We start from the raw sequence: 19276 nt of genomic DNA on the forward strand, positions 1-19276 counted from the left end.
TCAACCACATTGTACCAAGTATTTTGTATTTTATTTTGGCAGTGAAATAATATTTGTTGAATATGGATCCTCAAGGCCTGATGAAAACAAAATTTCTGTTATGATAAGATTGCAGGATTAACCTCAGCTTTAGTAATTAATGGCCTGCTTCCAGCAAATTTCATATGGAATGCTTGAGACTGGTTTGAGATAGATATGCCACATATGTTTATGTCTGCATATCAGCAATTCTGTATCTTTAATATAGTATAAAATTATTATATGTTTATGGTGAGTTTTACATATGGGTGGTCCTCTTATATTCTTAATTAGTTATACATAATTTAATTGCTCTTGTAGTATATGCTGTCAAAATACAAATGTGTACAGTCCTGATTGGAAGTTCCCAGACACAAAATGCTTGTCATTATAATCATCTAGATATTAAATACCAGTTCAGATATTCATCATTCTGATAATGCTGAATAACTGATAATTTTATTAGTTCAGATAGTAGAATAATGCTCAGTAGAGCTTACTACTGTACAATAAAAATATCTTCCACATGATCAGCCTCATGCCATCAGGAGCAGTGTGGATGGGCATGAGGAAATTTGACAGGAGGATGACTGCTCTCCCTGTCCTTTCCCCCAAAGCTGTTGTGGTCCCAAAGCATCTTACCAAGGCCCATGGAGTGCAGCACTAAGGCTCTTGGGACCGCTCAGCTCATGGACAGCTCCCAGGGAAATGGGTCTTGTGTGGACTACAGTAATGCTGGGCATAAAGAACATATTTCACTCAGCTTAAGAGAGCCTCCCACATTTCCCACCCACATTTTTCTGCATACCAGAAAATGAAATAAATTTGTATTTAGTTCAAAGACCATAAAGTCAAGATTATACTCTTCCTGTCATCTGTGAAGCTTGCAGAGATGCTTGCAGAAACAGAAATCAATTACATCTTACCTTATTTAGGACTTTACAATTTTTTCAATCATCCCCCGGATCTTCACCCTCTTTTAGTACATAAGTTTTGTGCCCTTCCTGCACATGATTCCTGATTTTATTCATCCAGCAGTAGCATTTTTCCAAACTTTGGGGCAGACTTCCTTGGACTGTAGAAGTGGATATGATCATGACACTTTGTGTGAACTTCGGACTGTATCCTCATTCACTAAAACAAGAGATATTCCTGCTGGTTGCTTGTATTGGTTTGGCTCTCTAAGCTGATTGTTGAAGAAGGAGTAAAGACCATGTACAGAGAAGTCAATTTGACTTCAAATAACCTAAATTCAAATGGTTCTCTGTGCTCTCCCTGCAAAGTTGAGTACCCAGAGAGCTGAGAGGTTGCTTTCTGCTGGAAGTTACTAAGTTGGCCCAAAATGGGGACCTATCAGTTACTAATTACAAAGGTAAAAGCTACTTTCCTTTTATTTTATAGAGAATATTCAGTAGAAAATACTCTGCTTGCGTGGCCAGCATAACTTTGAGGATTCACGTTAACTACTTTGTGCCTTTATATCTAGGAATATTACAACTATAACCTCTTCATCAGTAACAGAACACAAGCAATTAATGATCTAATTTGTTTTGTTGTCTGTCTTCAACACCTGGAAGTTCTCCTTGAGCCATTCACTTTTCTTTTAACTCACTTTTTACCTTCAATGTATCTACTGAGTTTGCACATCTCTCTAATGTTACCTTGTAATTTTTCATTTAAAGACTTTAAAGTCCAGGTACTTCGCATAATAAGACATAATAAAAATTTTAGTTGAGAATAAAATAATAATCTTAATGAAGCTACACTGAATTACATTAAGTATTTTTGAGAACTCTTTGGATTTATTGTGGGGACCACTTTTATATTCTAGGGTCATTTCCAGATATTTGTTGCTTCTAAAGCTCTTCTGATAAGATTTTAGACCCTCTTCTTAGGAAAAACGATAAAAATATAATGATTTTGAGATATTTTGAAGCAGAAGTTCTTCCTGACATGAAATTATGTTATTAAAAACCTTTCTTTATTGTCATTTTCACCATTTTCTAACCTGTTAGTCAGATTGTCCTGGCTTTAGAATCTGACTGCATGAAATTTGTTAAATCTGTACTTACTGTCTTTTATATATACTTACTTTGTAATTACATCCATGCTATGGTAATGTACAATCTGCAGTCTTTAACTGGATATATCCCTCACCATTCATGTGTCAGAATGATTTGCCAATAATCATGACCCTTGTTGCCTTCATCATTGCACATCTGAGATTCCTCCTTGTACAGCTCATTTTCTGCCAAAACAGGAGCAGTACAGTGGGAACTGTGTTGGCCTCCTCCTATGGAAGTGGTCTGCTGACAGGCATTGAAAAGACTGAGGAGCAATTGTAATTTAGTTTTCAGAGAGCCCAGGCATGCAGGGAAGCAAGGATCTAACATTTCCATCCTCTTGGCACAGGTCTGAGCTGCAGATCTCAGATGGTACAGCAAGGCTATTAGGAAAACTCTTACCTCTCAGACAGAGCAGCCATGACCAGGTTGCCTGCTGGCAATGCTCCCTGACTGGTGTTAATTCCTGAGCCATGCCTTGGCAGGGTCTTGGAGAGCTGCAGTCAGCCTGAGCCAAAGCTCTGCAGGGTCTGTGAACAGTTTAACAATCAGGACAGTTCCAGGACACTGCTCAGGCCTGTGCTCTGGTGCTCTGGTTTGCTGGTGGAGATCACAGTTCTGAGCCACCTTTCCTACATGTCACCTTTTGTCCTGGGGAGATGTCATCTTGGATCTGCATGAATTCACACTAAACACCTGCTCATCATGTTTGCCTTTGCCCATCACACATGGAGAAGCAGAAAAACAAATCCTGCAGCACATAAATTACACAGACTAGAAACCTGGGATCCAAAAAATATGTTGGCATAGTTGCAAACAAGCCTAGTTAAGAAAGACTGTGCTCTCAGTCCAAGAGAAATACAATTTATTTATGAAAACAAGGAGGAGTTGCCATTCACCTCTCATGCTTTTCAGATGTTTGGTTCTTGTTGCATACATTGTGATATCCACAGGTCCTGGATACCAAGGTGTGTAGCCAAGCAAAGTTGGAGCATTCTGATCCTTTGGAAGCCATTGTACAGAGGAGATTTCATATCAATCTTCTCTTTCTTCCTGTTTTTATTCAGTCCTCTTTCTCATGCATAAACTATCACCTTCTCATTGCTTCTTCACACATCATGGGATTTCTAGTGCTCTTCTGTTACTAGTTGCTACCAGGTGAGAGAACCTTTGGGTTGTTTTACAGTTGTTGCAATTTTGCCCTCCCTAAAGGGAATATTGCCACTGGCCTTGGCTGGAGGTCAAGTGGAGAACACTGCTACAGGTGTGTTCTGGGACACTGTGCCACCAGTACCTTGCAGCATAACAAATTTGAAGGTAAATATGCAAAATTTATTTTCTTTGAGAACTTACAGACCACCCTGGAATTGACTGCTTATGATTGCTTTGGAAACCTCACCCCTCTTTGCATCTGCACCACCAAGCAGTGACAGACGGATGTTTTGGGGCAGTCTCACCCCCTCCACTCCAGAAGGAAAGTGCTCTTTCTGCCCACTGTCCTGTCTGAAGCCAAGCACACTCCATGCCCAGGAATAAATTCTGATATTATCACACAGAGAAGGCTCACAGAAAGTGAACCTTCAGCTCTCTGAATTCTTCCCAGTGAACTGGGAAGAACATGGAAGTGCTTTCAGATTTGTGCTGCTGAAAACACTTTTTGTTCTTATGCCCACACATACCTGGTAGAACCATGTCTCTGCCTCCTTTAAATGTTCTTTTAGCTAATGTACTGCATTATGCATATTGTTGGAAAAGAAAATGAAAAGCAGACTCCTCTTGAATTCTATCTGTAATTCTCTGTGTTAATTTGCACAACTGACAAAAATCACTCAATATGGAAAATGAATCCTTTCTCACTGGTTTTGCATATAATCTGTTATATTAAATTTTGATTGAGGTTATCTGTCTAACTTGTAGGCCTACATATGCAAATCAAAGGTTCCAAGTATTGTGTTTGGCTAACAGCCAGAAATTCTGACTCACAATCAGTAGGAAACACAAAAGAAATTTTCCTTTATCAGTAAGGAGGAAATTAGCTACTTTAAAAAGTCTTTGTCATTTCTTCTTCATGACTCTTAAGTATTAAGAAAACTTGAGGCTTAACAGCATCATTCCAGTTAATGGAATTTTTTCTTATATATAGAAACCAATATAAAAAGATAATGTCTCATAGGGTACTTCAATCTTTGGAAGGCTCTTCTGGCTCTCAGGACCAACAGAGGTTGTGTGAACTTTGAAAATCAGCCTCAAGGTCTTTTATCAAGCTGTTGTGGTTCAAACAAGAAAATGTGTTTTCCATGTTTGTACCTAGTCAGGTCTCCCAGATGCTTTCTAGCAGAGATGACAGAGTATTGTTCTTATTTGACTCTTTTTGACTCACAGTGTAGTGATACAAATGAGAAACAGAACTTACCTGTTGGCACAGTCTATAGAACAGTGCTAATGCCACCACACAGTGGGGTTCAGGTCACAGCATCATGCACCATCTGATTTCCTGTGCCTGCATTTCCTGTGGGGTCAGTGCTGTGCAGCATGAGGGCAGCCTCGTGGGGATTATGGTTCTGGAGCCATGAAGATGGGACACAGTGAGACCCTGCAGCTGCCAAACAGGGAGCCTCCAGCCAATCCTTGCACCAGTGCCCATCCACAACCTTCTGTGTACCAAACAAACCCAGTCTATGAGCCTGCTCATTTGAATGAAGACTTCTGAAACTTTTTGATACCCAGCATCAGTTGTCAAGATGGTCAAGACCTGCAAGTGAAAAGGAAGTAACCTCAAAAAACTGCCTCTTCCTTTGGCAGTTTGAGAGAAATTAGCAGTCAGATTAAATTAGAGAAACAGCCTGGAAAGGTCCTATGAAACTGCTTCTCTCACACTTCTTCCTCTGCACTGTGGTCTGGGTGAGAAGACATCCCAGTGACTCAGTGGATGAGCAGTGCAGCAGCTCTGGAGGGAGTGCCCAGCACCCAGCAGAAATTCTTGGTAGGGATTCTGGTGACACTGGGGAGGGAGCTGCATGGCAGACTATGCTGCTGGGCTTCAGGTGACAAGAGAATCCATTGCAGTAACCACTTACCTGCCAGAAGGTGTCTGACAGCCTGGAGAGGAAGCACAGCCACCTGTCCACACAACCTTTCTTTCAGCATAAATATTTGTCACTCTTTGCTGCTGTTATGGTCCTGGATACCTTCTGAGGACAAGAAGCTTCTCTCATTAACCTCATCACCTCACCTTGCTTCAGCCACTCATGCCTTCCTGGCAGATTTACAATTTCTCCTGCAAATTTCCCCACGGAAGGCAATTTTAATTGCAGTTTTGCTGCAAGCAATGCAATTTAGCTGTCTGCAGGAATTTCCTCATGTAGAGCCTATATTCTGCTTGACTTGAAATTTGCACCCTGCGCTGTGCTGAGTGTCAGCAGGTGAATGTGGGTGTGGGCAGACAGATGGCAGGACTGTGTCCTGTCTGGCCCCTACAGAAGACTTGTGCAGGGACTATTGCATCCCAGTACTGCATCAGGTTAATTAGATTGTACTGGTAATTAAGTTAAGGAGCCCTATGCAGCAGGGTCGAATTCAATCTAATAAATGTGTTGAACAGAAACCAAGCAATCCACTTCAAGCATGCTCTAAGAACTGAGTGGCAAATTAAAGAAGAGAGAAAGATGGAGAACAAAATCAGAAGGATGAGAATAAGAGGTGAAATGTGAAAAGAAAGGGACAGCCAGAGGAGGAAGTGCAGAAACCAACATGGACAAATATTAATATAAGAAGAGAATAAAGAGAAAAATAGCTATAATTAAGTGTTAATGCTGGGATACTGAATACCAATAACAGCCAGACAAGGTGTTGGGCTTCCAGACTTCAAAATGTCTTGATTCTTAAGAACTTTTCTCTAAATCCTGGAAATATTTTAAAAAGGTTTGAAAGTCCCAAATAAGAATATGTGTATATATACATATACTTAAGAAATAATGTGGTTGACCTGAGAAATTACAATATTGATCCTGGTATGGAATACACACATTATTTATGGTAGGAAATTTAGTCACCTAAAATGAGACTTCTGAAGGGGTTTGTACCTAAAATATACCTAAAGGTTGCATGTGTGAAAAATCTACATTGAATGCTCACAATCTGATTAATATATCATCTGCAGAGAAAGAATAATATTTTTTTTTCACAGATAGCTTTTTTTCTCTATGCAATATATATGGTATTACCATCAACAAACTATAAAGCATTACCAAAAATGCTGTTTTTAATAAAGATTTAAAACACACCAACAACTCACATAGCTCTCCCCATTCACCACTTTTTTTTAGATATGCCTTTACAGTGAAATGTAAAGTCTTTAGAAAATCTCTACATATTGCATGTGGAACCTCAGCACAAAAGTTTGCTGGTGCCATATTATTTTCCTTACAGCAACTACAATAGGTACAACCAAGGCTCAAAGCAAAGTTTTATGGCTATTTTAGAAACATAGCAATGTACTCAGGGAAATTTATTCTGGAAAAATTGACTCAATGTGAATTTAAGGATTAAGTAGGGCAAGTCCTGTGGCAGGGTGTAGCCCAAAACGTGCTGCTTCTGCTGAGTTACAGCTAGGGCTGAGTTATAATGGGGAGCATTCAGGTGGTGCTGGGGAAAGGCAAAGGGTGGCTGGTGTGTTTGAAATGCTGTTCTGCTTTGGCCCCCTGAGGGATCGTGAAACCTGGAAATATTTGGGTGATAAATGTGATGCCCCATCCCTGGAAATGTGCACAGCCAGGCTGGATGGAGCTCTGAGCAAACTGGTCTAGTGGAAGGTGTCCTTGCCCATGGGAAGGGGGTTGGAACCAGATAATCTTTAAGATCTCTTCCAACCCAAACCACTCTGTGATTCTATGATATTCTCCAAAGTGTTTTAGTACCCATTTGTCTGTGAAATTAGTAATTTAGATGCTTACATGCATCTGAAAACGTGGTTGTTGGTAGTCAAATCTATCAAAGTGTTGTTTGTTCATATGCTGGCTACATATATTCATGAAATATAAAAAGCAAAGAGGGATAAAAACATGGTGCCCTAATGTCTGAAATATTTGGTGATTATTTCATAGCAGGGTCTTATTAACACTTGATTTTACAAGGAGTCAAGCTCCTGAAGTCTAGCAGCTGTAGGAGGATTTAGGCTTTGTTTTGCTGTTTGTTGTATTTTTTGTGGTTTGTTTCCTTTTTTGTTTGTTTGTTTGTTTGTTTGTTTGTTTTAACATGTCTCTAATCCTCAGAGCTGCAATGAAAAGTTTAAAAATATGACTGGAGAATCAAAGGTCATATTTGAGATCTTAGAGGGTCAAAAGAAAAAAAATAAGGATAATTCTTTATTGTGGTATTCTGAAAGTGATAAACATGCTTAAGGCAATATCCTGACAGGGGGAGGTTGATTTGTGGATGTTTTTTAGGTTTGGGAGTTTGGTCATGCTGCCTTTATGTCCCTGTCTGAAACTTCTTTTACAAACACCGCAATTACTCATACAAATAATCTAAAAGAAGAAGAATTAATTTAGATTTAAAATACTAAATGTAGAAAATAAATTATAATATTGTGAGAAACAATTTTGCATGAACAAGGGAAAGGAGTATTTATATGTTAGATTTTATTCCACCTTAAATTAATTAATTAATTTAATTTAATTTAGTTAATTTAATGAAGAATGTCCAGGAGATCTGTGTGCTTACAATACCAATTGCTAAAATACTCCTAAAGAAATTCGACCTTTTCTTCCCTGATTTTTTAACTTTCAAGACTGCAGTAGCTAGAAAAACCTTGTGAGTTTTTTCATAGGTATGCTTCTTAGTAATTTTTTCATTTCTTTATTCCAGTCATTCCCATATCCCTTGGCAACAGCACTTTGTTGGCAGAGTTTATATAAATTCTGGGAGAAAGCAGATGTTACAGACCCGTCCACATCCCTTCCTGAGCTGGTGTCAGTGATGTTAACCCCTGTTTCATTTCTGGGTCTGTTTCCTTCCATGACATCCTGTAGAGACCTATAGGACAGTTGCCTATTTCATTAAAGGGGTCATATATTTATTTAATTCTGGTTTTAGAGAAGTGGCTACAGGCTTTACACCCAACCAAGCTTTGCACCTGTTAAATCCTGAACTTCCATTAGGCAGGAAATAAATCTGAATTCTTGTAATTTTTGATGATAACCACTGCAACCCTGTATTTTTTCAGAAGATAAGATTTTTGAGGAAAATTCTTCTCCCTTCTCTCCTCAATCATTGTTTTATAGAATCCCCTAAGATTTGTTGGGAGTGATTACAGTGCCAGCTTTGTGAATCCATACACGCACATCTTTGAACCTAGGGAAAATCTGAGTTTGAGCGCTGTGATCAAAGGTCTGTGCCTGTAACGGGCTTGGCCTTATCCTCAAATTCAGGCACTATAAAAAGATGCAGAGGTTGTCAAGGGAAGAAGAGGCACTTTTGAAACAAACCCTCATATTTTGATGCAGCACGTATGCTTGTTTAAACCACCTGCTGTCCTAAAGAAAAGACACTTCTCTGTCCTTGCTGTCCCAGACTCTCAGCCCTGGTGGCAGCCTGGCAGCAGGGGTGGCATGCCGTGGGGGTGCTCTGGGGCAGCAGCACAGCCACAGGTGGAGGGATATTGGAAACTTTTCCTTCTCTGGGACTCGGTGACGCCAAATCCATTCGCCCGCGGGGGCTGAGCCGCTCCTTTCGCTCGGCTGAATCTGCAAGCGCGCTGAAGGCTTTTTGGAGGGAGGGAGCGGAAAAATCTACATTCAGGAGTGGACTGCGGCCCTCCTGGGCTTGGCACGCTTTCCCAGTCAGCCCGGCAGAGGCAGAGCAGCCTGGGGTTTTGCCCAGAGGGAATGAAGCCCGGCGGGGCCCCCTCCTTGCCCAGCGCCATCCCGGGCTGGGCTGCGGGTGCGCGGCTGGGAAGCGGTGCCTCGGGGGAAAGAAAGAAATACCCCTCGCTGGCTTAGGGCACGGCCAAGAGCAAGCCTGCGGGGAGGGAGGCGAGAAAACAGCCTGGGAGGTCGGGAGGGAGAGGAACCGCGCCGCCTTTGGGCGTTTTTGGCAAGGTGAAACGCAGCCTTTTCGCCCACCTCCGTGCTCCGGCAGCGCGGGGAATGCAGGCACAGCTCCAGCCGCTCTCCTCTCGCCGGCGGGGCGGCCCGGGGCGAGCGGCAGCCGGGGCAAGCGGCCGGACTGCGGGGAAGTTGCCTGGTGCTCGTTTCGCAGCTCCTGGGGACCCTGCCGGGGCTCTCGGAGCGTCCGGGCACCTCCTCCCACCCTCCTGCCCCCCTTCCTTCCCTCCATCCCTCCCCGGTCGGGCTCCCCGCGGGACTCCCCAGTCTGCCAGAAGCGTCGCCCGAGCGCTTCCCCTTTTCGGGTTTTGTGGCCTTTGAGTGTCTGGGGGGTTGTTTTTTTATTATTTTTTTTCTCTCTCTCTCTCTCTTTCGGTGAGAGTGCGGCCGAGCTGGGCGAGGGGAAGGAAACTTTCTCCCCCCCTCCCCCAGGATGCTCCGGATATTTTTGAAAGGGCGGAAGAGTGAGAAAGGGAGCAGCGTCTGTAAGGGCATCTCATGCTCTTGCGAAGGTCCCCCCTGACACCTCGCTGCTGGGATTAAAGACCGGAGCTGGAGAAACTCCTCCCCTTCCCTCGGCTTCTCTCTTTCTCCCCCCCTCCTCTTGCTTCCCCCCACCCCCACCCCCCCAAATTTCCTAAGGCTATTAGGAAGAGGGGGGGAAAAAAAAGAGAGAAAAGAAAAAAGAAAATAAGGATCCTGGAGTAACTGCGGCCCGTGGGACGGTGCGGAGAGGTGGAAGAGGAGCCTCCCTCTCCAGATCCATCGCTCAGCACCACGCTTGGGTGAAGGCATGGGAAGCACTGCCATGGACAAGAAGAAAGATGCCTCCAGCAGCAGCAGCAGCAGCAGCAGGAAAAGCTCCAGCCACAAGAAACTCATGTTGCGAGTGCACATCCCCGTAAGTGGCTCTTCGCTCTTCCTCCCGTTCGGCAGCTGGCGTGGCTTAGGCATGTTTTTCTCTGCCATGGAGCGCAGCGAAAGGCAGGGAGAGGTGTTTCCTGCCGAGCTCTGCAGTTTGGGGCATGCTGGGCTGGGGGTGCCCCCTGCAACTGGCGAGTCCTCCACACCTGGGGTGGGCTGACGAGTGGGGTCTTGGCTCCCCCTGCAATGCTGGGAGCCCAGGATGCGGTGTCCGTGGCACGGAGGTGTATCCCCCTATCCCGGTTTCAGAAGTGACTCTTACTCCCTGCTGAACAAGTGCCCTGGGCTGTGGGTTTGGCTCAGTTTGTCTCACCCAGTTCCCTCTCGGACTCGGAGCACGGTATGGCTGAAGGTCTGCTCGCTCCCAAACGCTGGTCTCAACTTTCCCAGCTTTGGCTCCGGGAACTGTCCCTGCCCGTGGCTGAACCAGCGTTTAATCTGGTTCTTCCCTCTCGAGACTAATCCACTTCTGAATTTCCCAGGGCTGGGGAACCCAGAGCTCGCTCAGATTTGGATCCAAGTAGTCTGGTCACTGCTAAAAGAGCAGGGCAGTTGGATTCACAGCGGAGCAAACTAGTGAGCTGCGTAGCCTCTTCACCAGCTCTGTTCTATATATTCCACTACATAGTAACATGTAAGAAATTCTAGATACAGATACAGAATAACCACAGATCAAAAGTTTCTATTTCCAGTGAGAACTAAAATCCTGACTGGCTCCATCTTCAGAATTACATACCTTTCAAAATTTAAATTACTGGGTTTTTTTACTATTAGAATGTTCTTGTGATCCATGTAGCTATTAGTTTTCTATTCTCAGTGCTGATGTACTTTTGGTTTCAGTGCTTCTGGCAAGAAATGGCAAAGTCCTTGTATCTTCTCTGTGCCCTCTGTTGTTTTATTGCTTATTGGTCTTTGGTTTCTTTTTTTTTTGTTGTTGTTGTTGTTTTGTATGGTTTATTAGTTTGTTTTAAATCTCATTATATAAAAGTGGGAAACAGTTCTATCCGTATCTCTGCCAGGCCACCAAGGAGCAAAAAGATATTTGTGGTTCTAAGATTTTCCTTTGTTTTAGGAAAGAATAAGAAGTCAAAGCAAATTTATTAGGTGTCTCGAGTGTGTGGAATAAAATGGAGGAAAAGTACATGACTCTTCTGCAGATTTTATTTTTCTCTGGGGAGGAATGCAAGCCCAAGAGCCCAAGCCAAACTTCTGGAGCTCAGAGTGCATGCAGTCCTAGAAGAAAAGAGTCTGTTTCTGCTAACAGAAAGGGGTGTTGCCTATGTATTTGTTACAGAAGATTTTAGGCAATAAACTTTACCGTGTTGCCAGTAGTACTTCACAATAGGGATGTAAAATACCAGCAAATAAAATGTACCACACCAAAGCACCACTCCCCCTGTGCTCATTATTCCTTCCCACCCTGCCTGCAATATTGTGTCTGCCATCTCTTTCCACTGCCCCCCCACCTCTGACTCAGTCTGGCCAGAAACTCTTGTGCAGTTGGATCCCCACTGCTGCTCTCAGGAGCTGTATTTTCTGCCTGCTGAGGAGCCATAGGTAGTTTTGAATTTTACTGTGGTTGTTGCAGGATTTTACAGTGTCCACCTGGTATTTTTGGAATACCTGCTGATCAGCAGATATCTCTGACCATACCAGAACTTAAAACAATTTTCCTCCTTTTATGGTGTGAAACTAACATGAAAAAAAGTACTTAAGGAGCTCATTAGCACTAAATCATTATTGACAGAGGAATGCTAATGCTTTTTTCCTAATTTCCTGCCTAATCCATAGGCAACCTTTCTTCATGAGTTTTAACTTAATTCTGTCTTGGATGGAACATTTTTAGTAGTGAGTTATAATTTTTCATGTTCATCATCTCTTGGCTTTTGGGTATGCAGTTTGTCACCTGGGTAATGGTAGGGACTCAGAAACACAAGCCTGCAAATGCCTGATGTTGCACTGAAGTCAACAGACATTTTGTTGTTCACCCAGTTGTAATGAGATAACACCTTCCATCCTTCCTCTCCATCCTCAAAATATGACCCTTCTCTTCCATTCTGCATCATTCTAACATTCCTCAAATGGACTACTGAGCCCATGGTTTTACTCTTATTTTTAGTGGTTTTCTGTAATCTGGCAGAGTTTGAACATGGCTGTGCTATAAGAAAGAACATTTTTCACATTCTCCTTACTTGACAGAGGAATCTGCATTTGAAAAGATCTGTTTAGGCTGGGGTTTTTTCTCTTTCATAACGTTTTCTTGGCTGTTGTTTTGAAGCATCATTTCTATTATTTCAGTGGCGCCTGTCAGTGTAGCTGTAGTTGTCAAGGGAGCTTTCACCAGACTGTAATTTTTATTTTGTTCATCCTCTTCTTTGTGTTTCTGTGAGATCATGTTTATTGCTGAGACCAGTAATTCATGCTCATTTGGATCTTCAAATTAGGAACAAGAGAAGAGCTAACAAGGTCTGAGTAGGAGGGGAGAGAGGAGTCCATTCTGAAAGAGAAAGCAGTGGGACAGAGAGGTACTGTTGTGATGCAGGCTGACCTAAAACATGTTTATTTGTCATGCAGAAATGCTGATTGAAAAAATAATATATATTGTGGGGGAAAAAAAGGGGAAGGATGCAAAATACACTATAATTAGGTTAGAGGATTCTAGAATAATAGGGATTTCTGAAAAGAAAGCTGTATGCATTTCTTCTCTCTCCCACATAGTTTTATTGTTTTGGGTTTGTCTGTGACAGTGGGGACAAAACAGATCAATTTAACAAAGCAGGTTTGTGACTTGCAACACTCCAGGACATTTCTCAGGTACACCTTTCTCAAGAAAGGACAAGACATGATACAAAAAATCTGGAAACTCTATTTTCACTTTTCTGTGCTTAGTCTCTCTCAGCGCAGGTGAGTAGTGCCCTACCTGTACTTCTGGAAGTGGTGGTGGATCACTAAATTCCTGCAGGCTGGCTTTCCTCACTGCTCTCAGCTTCTGTTCAGTAGCCAAGAATAAAGTAGGAGCTACTGTATTCTGTAGCATGGCAGGGGAGTGTTTGCTGAATGGCTGGAATGATGGAACATCTTCTTGTTTGATTGTTATTTTCTTTGTTGATACACAACTGCCTCAGACTAGTAATTTAGATGGAACAGAATATAATTGCAGGAGCCTTTGTAAAGGTCATATCAACCTCTGTCTGTCCCAGGAGCACACTCAGAAGTCTTGAAATAAGAGATGCCTAAATGGAAATTTCTGGTCCAAATAGCTTTGAAAGCTGCTACAGATTTAAATAGAAACCTTTGCTTTCAAGACGCATCATAGCTGTAATATAAAGACATTAGCATTAGAAAATTCCTTTTTAAGCCATTTAGAAGTTAATGCTTGCACATTGCTTTGAACATTTTTAAAACTCTATTCTGAGATGGGATGCAATTGTCTGCTGAGTAGGAGCTCACAGCAGTGAGATCAGAATGTTCTTTTGTCATCTTGCAAAATCGATCTGTTCTAATATTAATGTTACCATTGTAGGCCACTGGTGCTGAAAAAAAAAATCTTCTGCTCTTGTTTACTTTTAATTTCATCTGGGATGGTTCAGTCAGTGCTAGCAAAGTTATGTTGTATTTACATGAGCACGACTGAGGGCAGAACCTCTCTCAAGAGCTTCGCTATGCCAGGTGCCAAGCACCTGCTGCTCCCAGCAGGTGGGAATTGCAGGCGCTTGGCACCTCCTTGGATTTTTCCCAAATACATCACAAGGTGACTTTTGATTCCAAAGAACAAAGAAGTTTTTTTCACAATAAGCACAAAAATAACATCTGTGAATGAATATCAAAACACCTTTCAGTTCAGTGAGGTGGCTCTTGCCTCTGGTACTTCAGCCCTGACAGCAGAGTTGGTGCAGTAGAAGGATGTGCTTGGAGATCAGGGTTCTTTATTTTCCATGCCACACAAAGAAACATCTCTGCACAGTTTCTCCCTTTTCTTTGTCAACCTCTGTGATTTTGGAGACTCCTCAATGTCAAAATTTATTGCTGTTTCCAGGCTTGGTGTTATGGGGGGATGCCAGGCTGAGCATCAGATGGGTTAAATATTTCTAACCCGATAGATGACAATGATGTTCTGACAGCTACTGTTGGCTCAGGCTCTGCCCCTCCATCTTGCTTTCCACATTTGCAAAGTCATTAGTGGCTGCATGCCTAATAAATCACTGTGAAATTATTTTGTTCTGTCACAGTTTTTGCAGGGTGCCTCTTGTCTCCCAGTAATTACAGGGTGGGCTGATAAGAACAGCACTTCAGTCTAGGAGTCGCTTTAGGAAGCTGCAGGTGGGAAATAATCCAGTGAATTCTTTCAAAGGTGAAAAGAAATCAGCTTCCAGTGTGTTCTAAGAATGAAAGAAATGTTTGTTTTCTTGAGAAAAGGAGGTGAAGGGAGAAAGAGACAGAGAAAAGAGAAATGTTTCCCTAAAATTAAATCACAACTGTTCTCCCTCTTGCTCTCCCAGGGCAGGCTCTGAGTTGTCCTGAGCCTCTGTGGCCTTGAAGTTTAAATTTGGATTCCTCCCTCAAGAGCTGATATATTAAGACAGGAAAGGACAAGAAGTATTTGCTCAGGAGTGTTGAGATGGTACTTTGAATTATCTGAAGGATAAAAGAAAGGATTCATGTTTACAATCATAATAGCTGCTGCTGCAATTAAGGAAGCATTAGTCTTTTTGTTTCTAAAGCATAACAGAAACAGACCATCAGTATATAAAAATGTGCTGTGTCTTACAAAATATTACTTTTCCTGGTTTGAGATTCTGCTCCTAAAGGATTTCACTCAACCTCCTTTATTTATACCTGAGCCTGTGAGGACTGTGGGTTCAGAGGAATATGAATTTCCTTGGAGAAATAAGTAATGAATGTGGAAGGACCTCACAGAAATGTGGATGGTGAGACTTTTGGGCTCAGGGAAATTTACACTGTGCTTGTATTGGGAATTAGTGGAACAGAAGAAAAGTCATGCTCCAGAGGGATCAGGAGTAAAGTGAGGGGTAGTGATCTCCACCTAGGAGGTTCCAGCTCCTGTTCACAGACCCACAAGGTTTTAGCTTATGCTCAACACATTAAATTCAAGGGAGCTACTCAGATGTGACTGAAGCCAGAATTGAACCCTCATTTTGTTGATGATGTATGGACAGTCATGGAAGTAGGTTGGTGTGCCCAGGTGCTGGCTTGGCAGAACTAATGGGAGGAGAAAGGAGGCAAAACATTGGTTTCCAAAACTGTGGACATTTATGTTGAGTGAAGTAAGACATGTAATTCTCATCTCTTTGAAGAAAAGAGGAATTTCTGTCAAAAGGCATTCCATGCACAGGGAATAATGAAAGAGCAGAGTTGGTTACAGGAGAAATGAAGCATCAAGGAAGACATCAACAGCAGACAAAAGATGCCATAATGTGGGCAATTTTACCCTAGACTGATCACCAGGCTTTGGGAATTGGCTCCAGGGTCTGATCTGGTTGCAGGGGGCTGCTGTCTCAATTTTGTACTCTTGTTTGCACTGTAAACACACTGGAGAAAGTGTTGCAGTCTCACAAACAGGGAGAACTGGGGCTAAAAGGCTAGAGGCTAAAAGGAAAAGATTTCAGTCTTGAATGGAGTGTGTTTTTTCTCCTGAGAAGGAAAACTTATGTACACACCTGAATACATGATGCCATCGTTAAACATAAAATATTATTGTTGGTGTGGTGATACAGTGCTGTACTGCTACTAAACTATTTCTCATACCAGAAGTGAGCTGAAACACCAATGTATGTTAGATATGCAGAATGATTTTTGTGTTTATTCTTTATGTAGTTGTAGAAACTGGAGTATAATGCTTCAGTTTAGTGTTTGTTTCTATAATACTGTCTCTCTCAAGTTGCTTGCATATGAAACCTTTAAAGCATGAAAGCATTATTTACACAGTAGAGAACAGAAATATAACCCCATACTCCAGCTTTTGACATTGAGGATTCAAAGAATGGTTTATAACATCCTACAAATTTTCATAAAATTTAGCTTGACAGTAAATTACATTATGTAGGCGTGACCCAGAGGGATGCAGAGCAAATGCATTGCAGTGTGAGTTTCACGGTTGTCATTCATTTCCCACACCGTGACTCCTCAGACCTTATGGTCATTATTGCAAAGGGTGCCTGTGACCTTCTGCTCCAAAAACAGAACCTATGTCATAAGCTGAAGACTTAATCTATTTTTGTGACCAGGGTGAGAGAGCTATGTGCCTTTTTTAAGCTGCTGGAGAACATGCTTACACATCTGGGGATTCATTAGGAGGAAGTGTGTGCATTATAAGCATTGTCTGCCGTGTTATGAAGCCTTTGTCATCATTTATGTACAACAGCCATTCTGCAATTTTCAGTCAAATTTCCATGTCAGGAATGCTAATGGAACAATGAAAATAAGAAAATACTCTGCTTTTGCAAGCTGAAGAAAACAAACCTCTCTGAGTGGTTGGAGTGCTTCCTGACAACATGACAAAACACAGGACTTTCCTGCTCAGTTGTGGACTTACCACGAGTTTTTTATGAATGAATGAAGTTTGGGTCTGGTTTGTGGAAGGTACATTCATGTTGATTCCTTTAGAAGAGGTTGGAAAAGTGGTTTTAGTGGAATTGGAGAAATCAGTACTTGGTGAGCTAGATTAGGGGTAAAATCTGAGTTCAAGCACGAAGAAACTTTTTGGTGAAGACAAGTTTTCCATAGATATGGGATAGTTTTAGGAATGTAGTGGACTGAAGAGGTGCCATAAGCATTGTCTGTTGCCTGTCTAGTGGAAGAAATGGATTGTTACCTGCTTGCCACTTATTTTGAAGGGGCTCTACAAGGAAATCTGAAAAGAGGAGTTGTGTAGATGTTGCTCAAGTGCGTCACAATGACTCTATTAAGGCTACCTAGCCCTAATCCTTGACAAATTTCCTCTGATACAGAACTGTTCTATGCCTTTAAGTAGGTGTGCATATAATGTGTTTGCTAGGCCTGTGCTGCTTTGCTTTTGGCCATGTAGCCTTCAAAAGGTGTAAGTACAAACAAGTGTTTTTACAGAATCATGAAATTGTTGAGGTTGGAAGAGAGAGGTCTGGAGGTTGTCTAGTCCAGGTGTTAAGGCTGACCCAGTGGTCAACTGGAACAAGTTGCTCAGGACTGCGCCCCATCAGATTTTGAATTTCCCCAAAGATGGAAACTCCCCAGTTTCACTGCTCTGGCAGAGCATATTTGAGCAAGTGAAAGTTCCTGGAAATAGTCTATTGTTCAGCCACTCCACAGGCACATGGAATTGAACTCCACAGTTGGTTGGATCTTGTTCCAAAAGCATAGAGCCAGTCTGAGCAGTGAAATTGAATTTGGCTAGAAGGAGTGTAGAGACTTCTGGGAAAAGGATTCTCTGAGATTATATCAAAACTGGAGGCACAATAGTCTCAAAAAGACTTGACAAAGGAAGGAAGAGTAAGGAAGAGGTAAAAAAAGGTGCTTAGTCAGTGCTACCATGCTGTGTATGAGTTTGCCAGCTTCTCAGTAGATCACTGCATCTTCTGGAATGTGGTTTTCATCATGTGTTGTCATTCCTTTAGCATAAATTCATTAGAAGGGGATTTGCTGTTACTGAGTATTAATCATGTGTTGGAAGTGTGATCTAAAGCAAGAAGCATGAGGAAAGACAGTTCAAGGATAAATCCTCAGCAATCTGAGTCTCTATCTGCTGTATGGCCTGAGGGCAGAGGAGGTGTAAGCTGTGCATTGATGAATGGCTGAGGCATGAGGCCCACAAAAAATGAACTTTTAAAGTGTCAGTGTGCCACACTGAAACACCAAAACAGCTTGTGAGATCTTCTTTCCATCCATGACTGAATTCTCTTAGATGTCTGTACATACATTAGTAAAGACAAACTCTCTGAAGAATTTAAAGCCTTGACAAATTGTAGTGGCTGGAGGAGGTGTGAAGAAACAACTTCATCCCTGTAGTGCTGATATTCAAGGAGATGGCTGGAATTAAAGCAACTTTTCTCATCTTGTATAGGAATGTGACAGTTGTACTCCTGAAGTTTTCAGACCCAGTTCTCTTACCTTAACCATAAGCCAAACCTCCTTGCTATGGTATTTGTTCCATAAGGATCCATGTACAAGCTCAACCTGAGTCAGATCCGTGTATAACATTAACCTAAGACAGCAGTCATGGGAAGTAGCTTTCCTTTTTCTTTTTGAAAATATGTGTGAAGTGAAAGGATTCCAGCCTAATGTCTACAGGCAGTCATGCCAGGTATTAAAATAACACTATTAGGACTTTTGGCAGCCTGATCAGGAAGACCAAGGATTGAGGATATTAGATAAATTAAAGGAGACTATTTTAATTTCCAGCATCAAAAGTGGTACCAATGAGTGTGCCTAATTATCACATCCTCCATGTGGTTCGTGTGGTTGTTGAAAGCTGTGCAATGTTGCTCTTTTATTTTCTGTATAGCTGGTGGCAGATCAGTTGTCGAATTCTTGAAACAAGGCATCTACAGTATTTCCACATGTAGTCCATCTACATTGTCAAGAAAATGGAGTTTGGGTACATATAAAACAGCTCTTTACCAGCCATGTTCAATCTACATCTGTCTCCAAAGAGTTTGCAGGCATTCTTCCTCCTTTCCTGAATTCCACTGGCTTATCCTTCCAGTTGCTGGAGCTGAGCATTCTCTAATGCTGCTGCTGGTTAGAGCAGGAAAGAGAATTACCAGCATGGTCTCAACACCATTCTTTGATACTGCTTCCACTAGTCCTAGATCAACTCTACATTTTTATGGGAAAATGGGGAAATTCTGCCATTTGAAAAGTTGAGCTAACATTATTCTTAAACATAAAATTTGGAGCCTGAAAAAATGGGAGGTAGAAGATGTTATTCAGCTGTTTCCTTTGCTCTTTATTTAGTGACTCAATATTCAAGGTAAATGCTAATTTAAGAGACTTCTTTTAGTTGGATGATGATTAATTATACATTTTCTTTATATTTTTATGTGTTTTAGGATGACTCTACATGCTTTAAGCTGTGCAGAGGCAGGAAAGTACATGTCAGCATTTTTTCTTTATAAAGTAAATCCAGTCATTCAAAAAGTGCAATTACTTGAATTCCTTTTTTTCTGTGTTGCA

The 19276-nt window shown here is 41.9% G+C and overlaps 1 protein-coding gene across 1 annotated transcript in view; it reads left to right on the top strand.

The window, feature by feature from the left end:
• Nucleotides 1-9890: 9890 nt before the first annotated feature.
• LOC311156787 (5'-AMP-activated protein kinase subunit gamma-2-like) overlaps nucleotides 9891-19276 on the top strand; it is a gene marked incomplete at its 3' end in the record, with an annotated part of 77412 nt that continues 68026 nt past the window's right edge. The window contains exon 1 of the mRNA XM_084211027.1: nucleotides 9891-10085. Coding sequence (XP_084067153.1) covers nucleotides 9978-10085 — 108 coding nt within the window. The 5' untranslated portion in view covers nucleotides 9891-9977. The remainder of the gene's footprint in view (nucleotides 10086-19276) is intronic.

Source organism: Fringilla coelebs, assembly GCF_963513975.1.
Source record: "Fringilla coelebs genome assembly, chromosome: 1".
Lineage (NCBI taxonomy): Eukaryota > Metazoa > Chordata > Aves > Passeriformes > Fringillidae > Fringilla > Fringilla coelebs.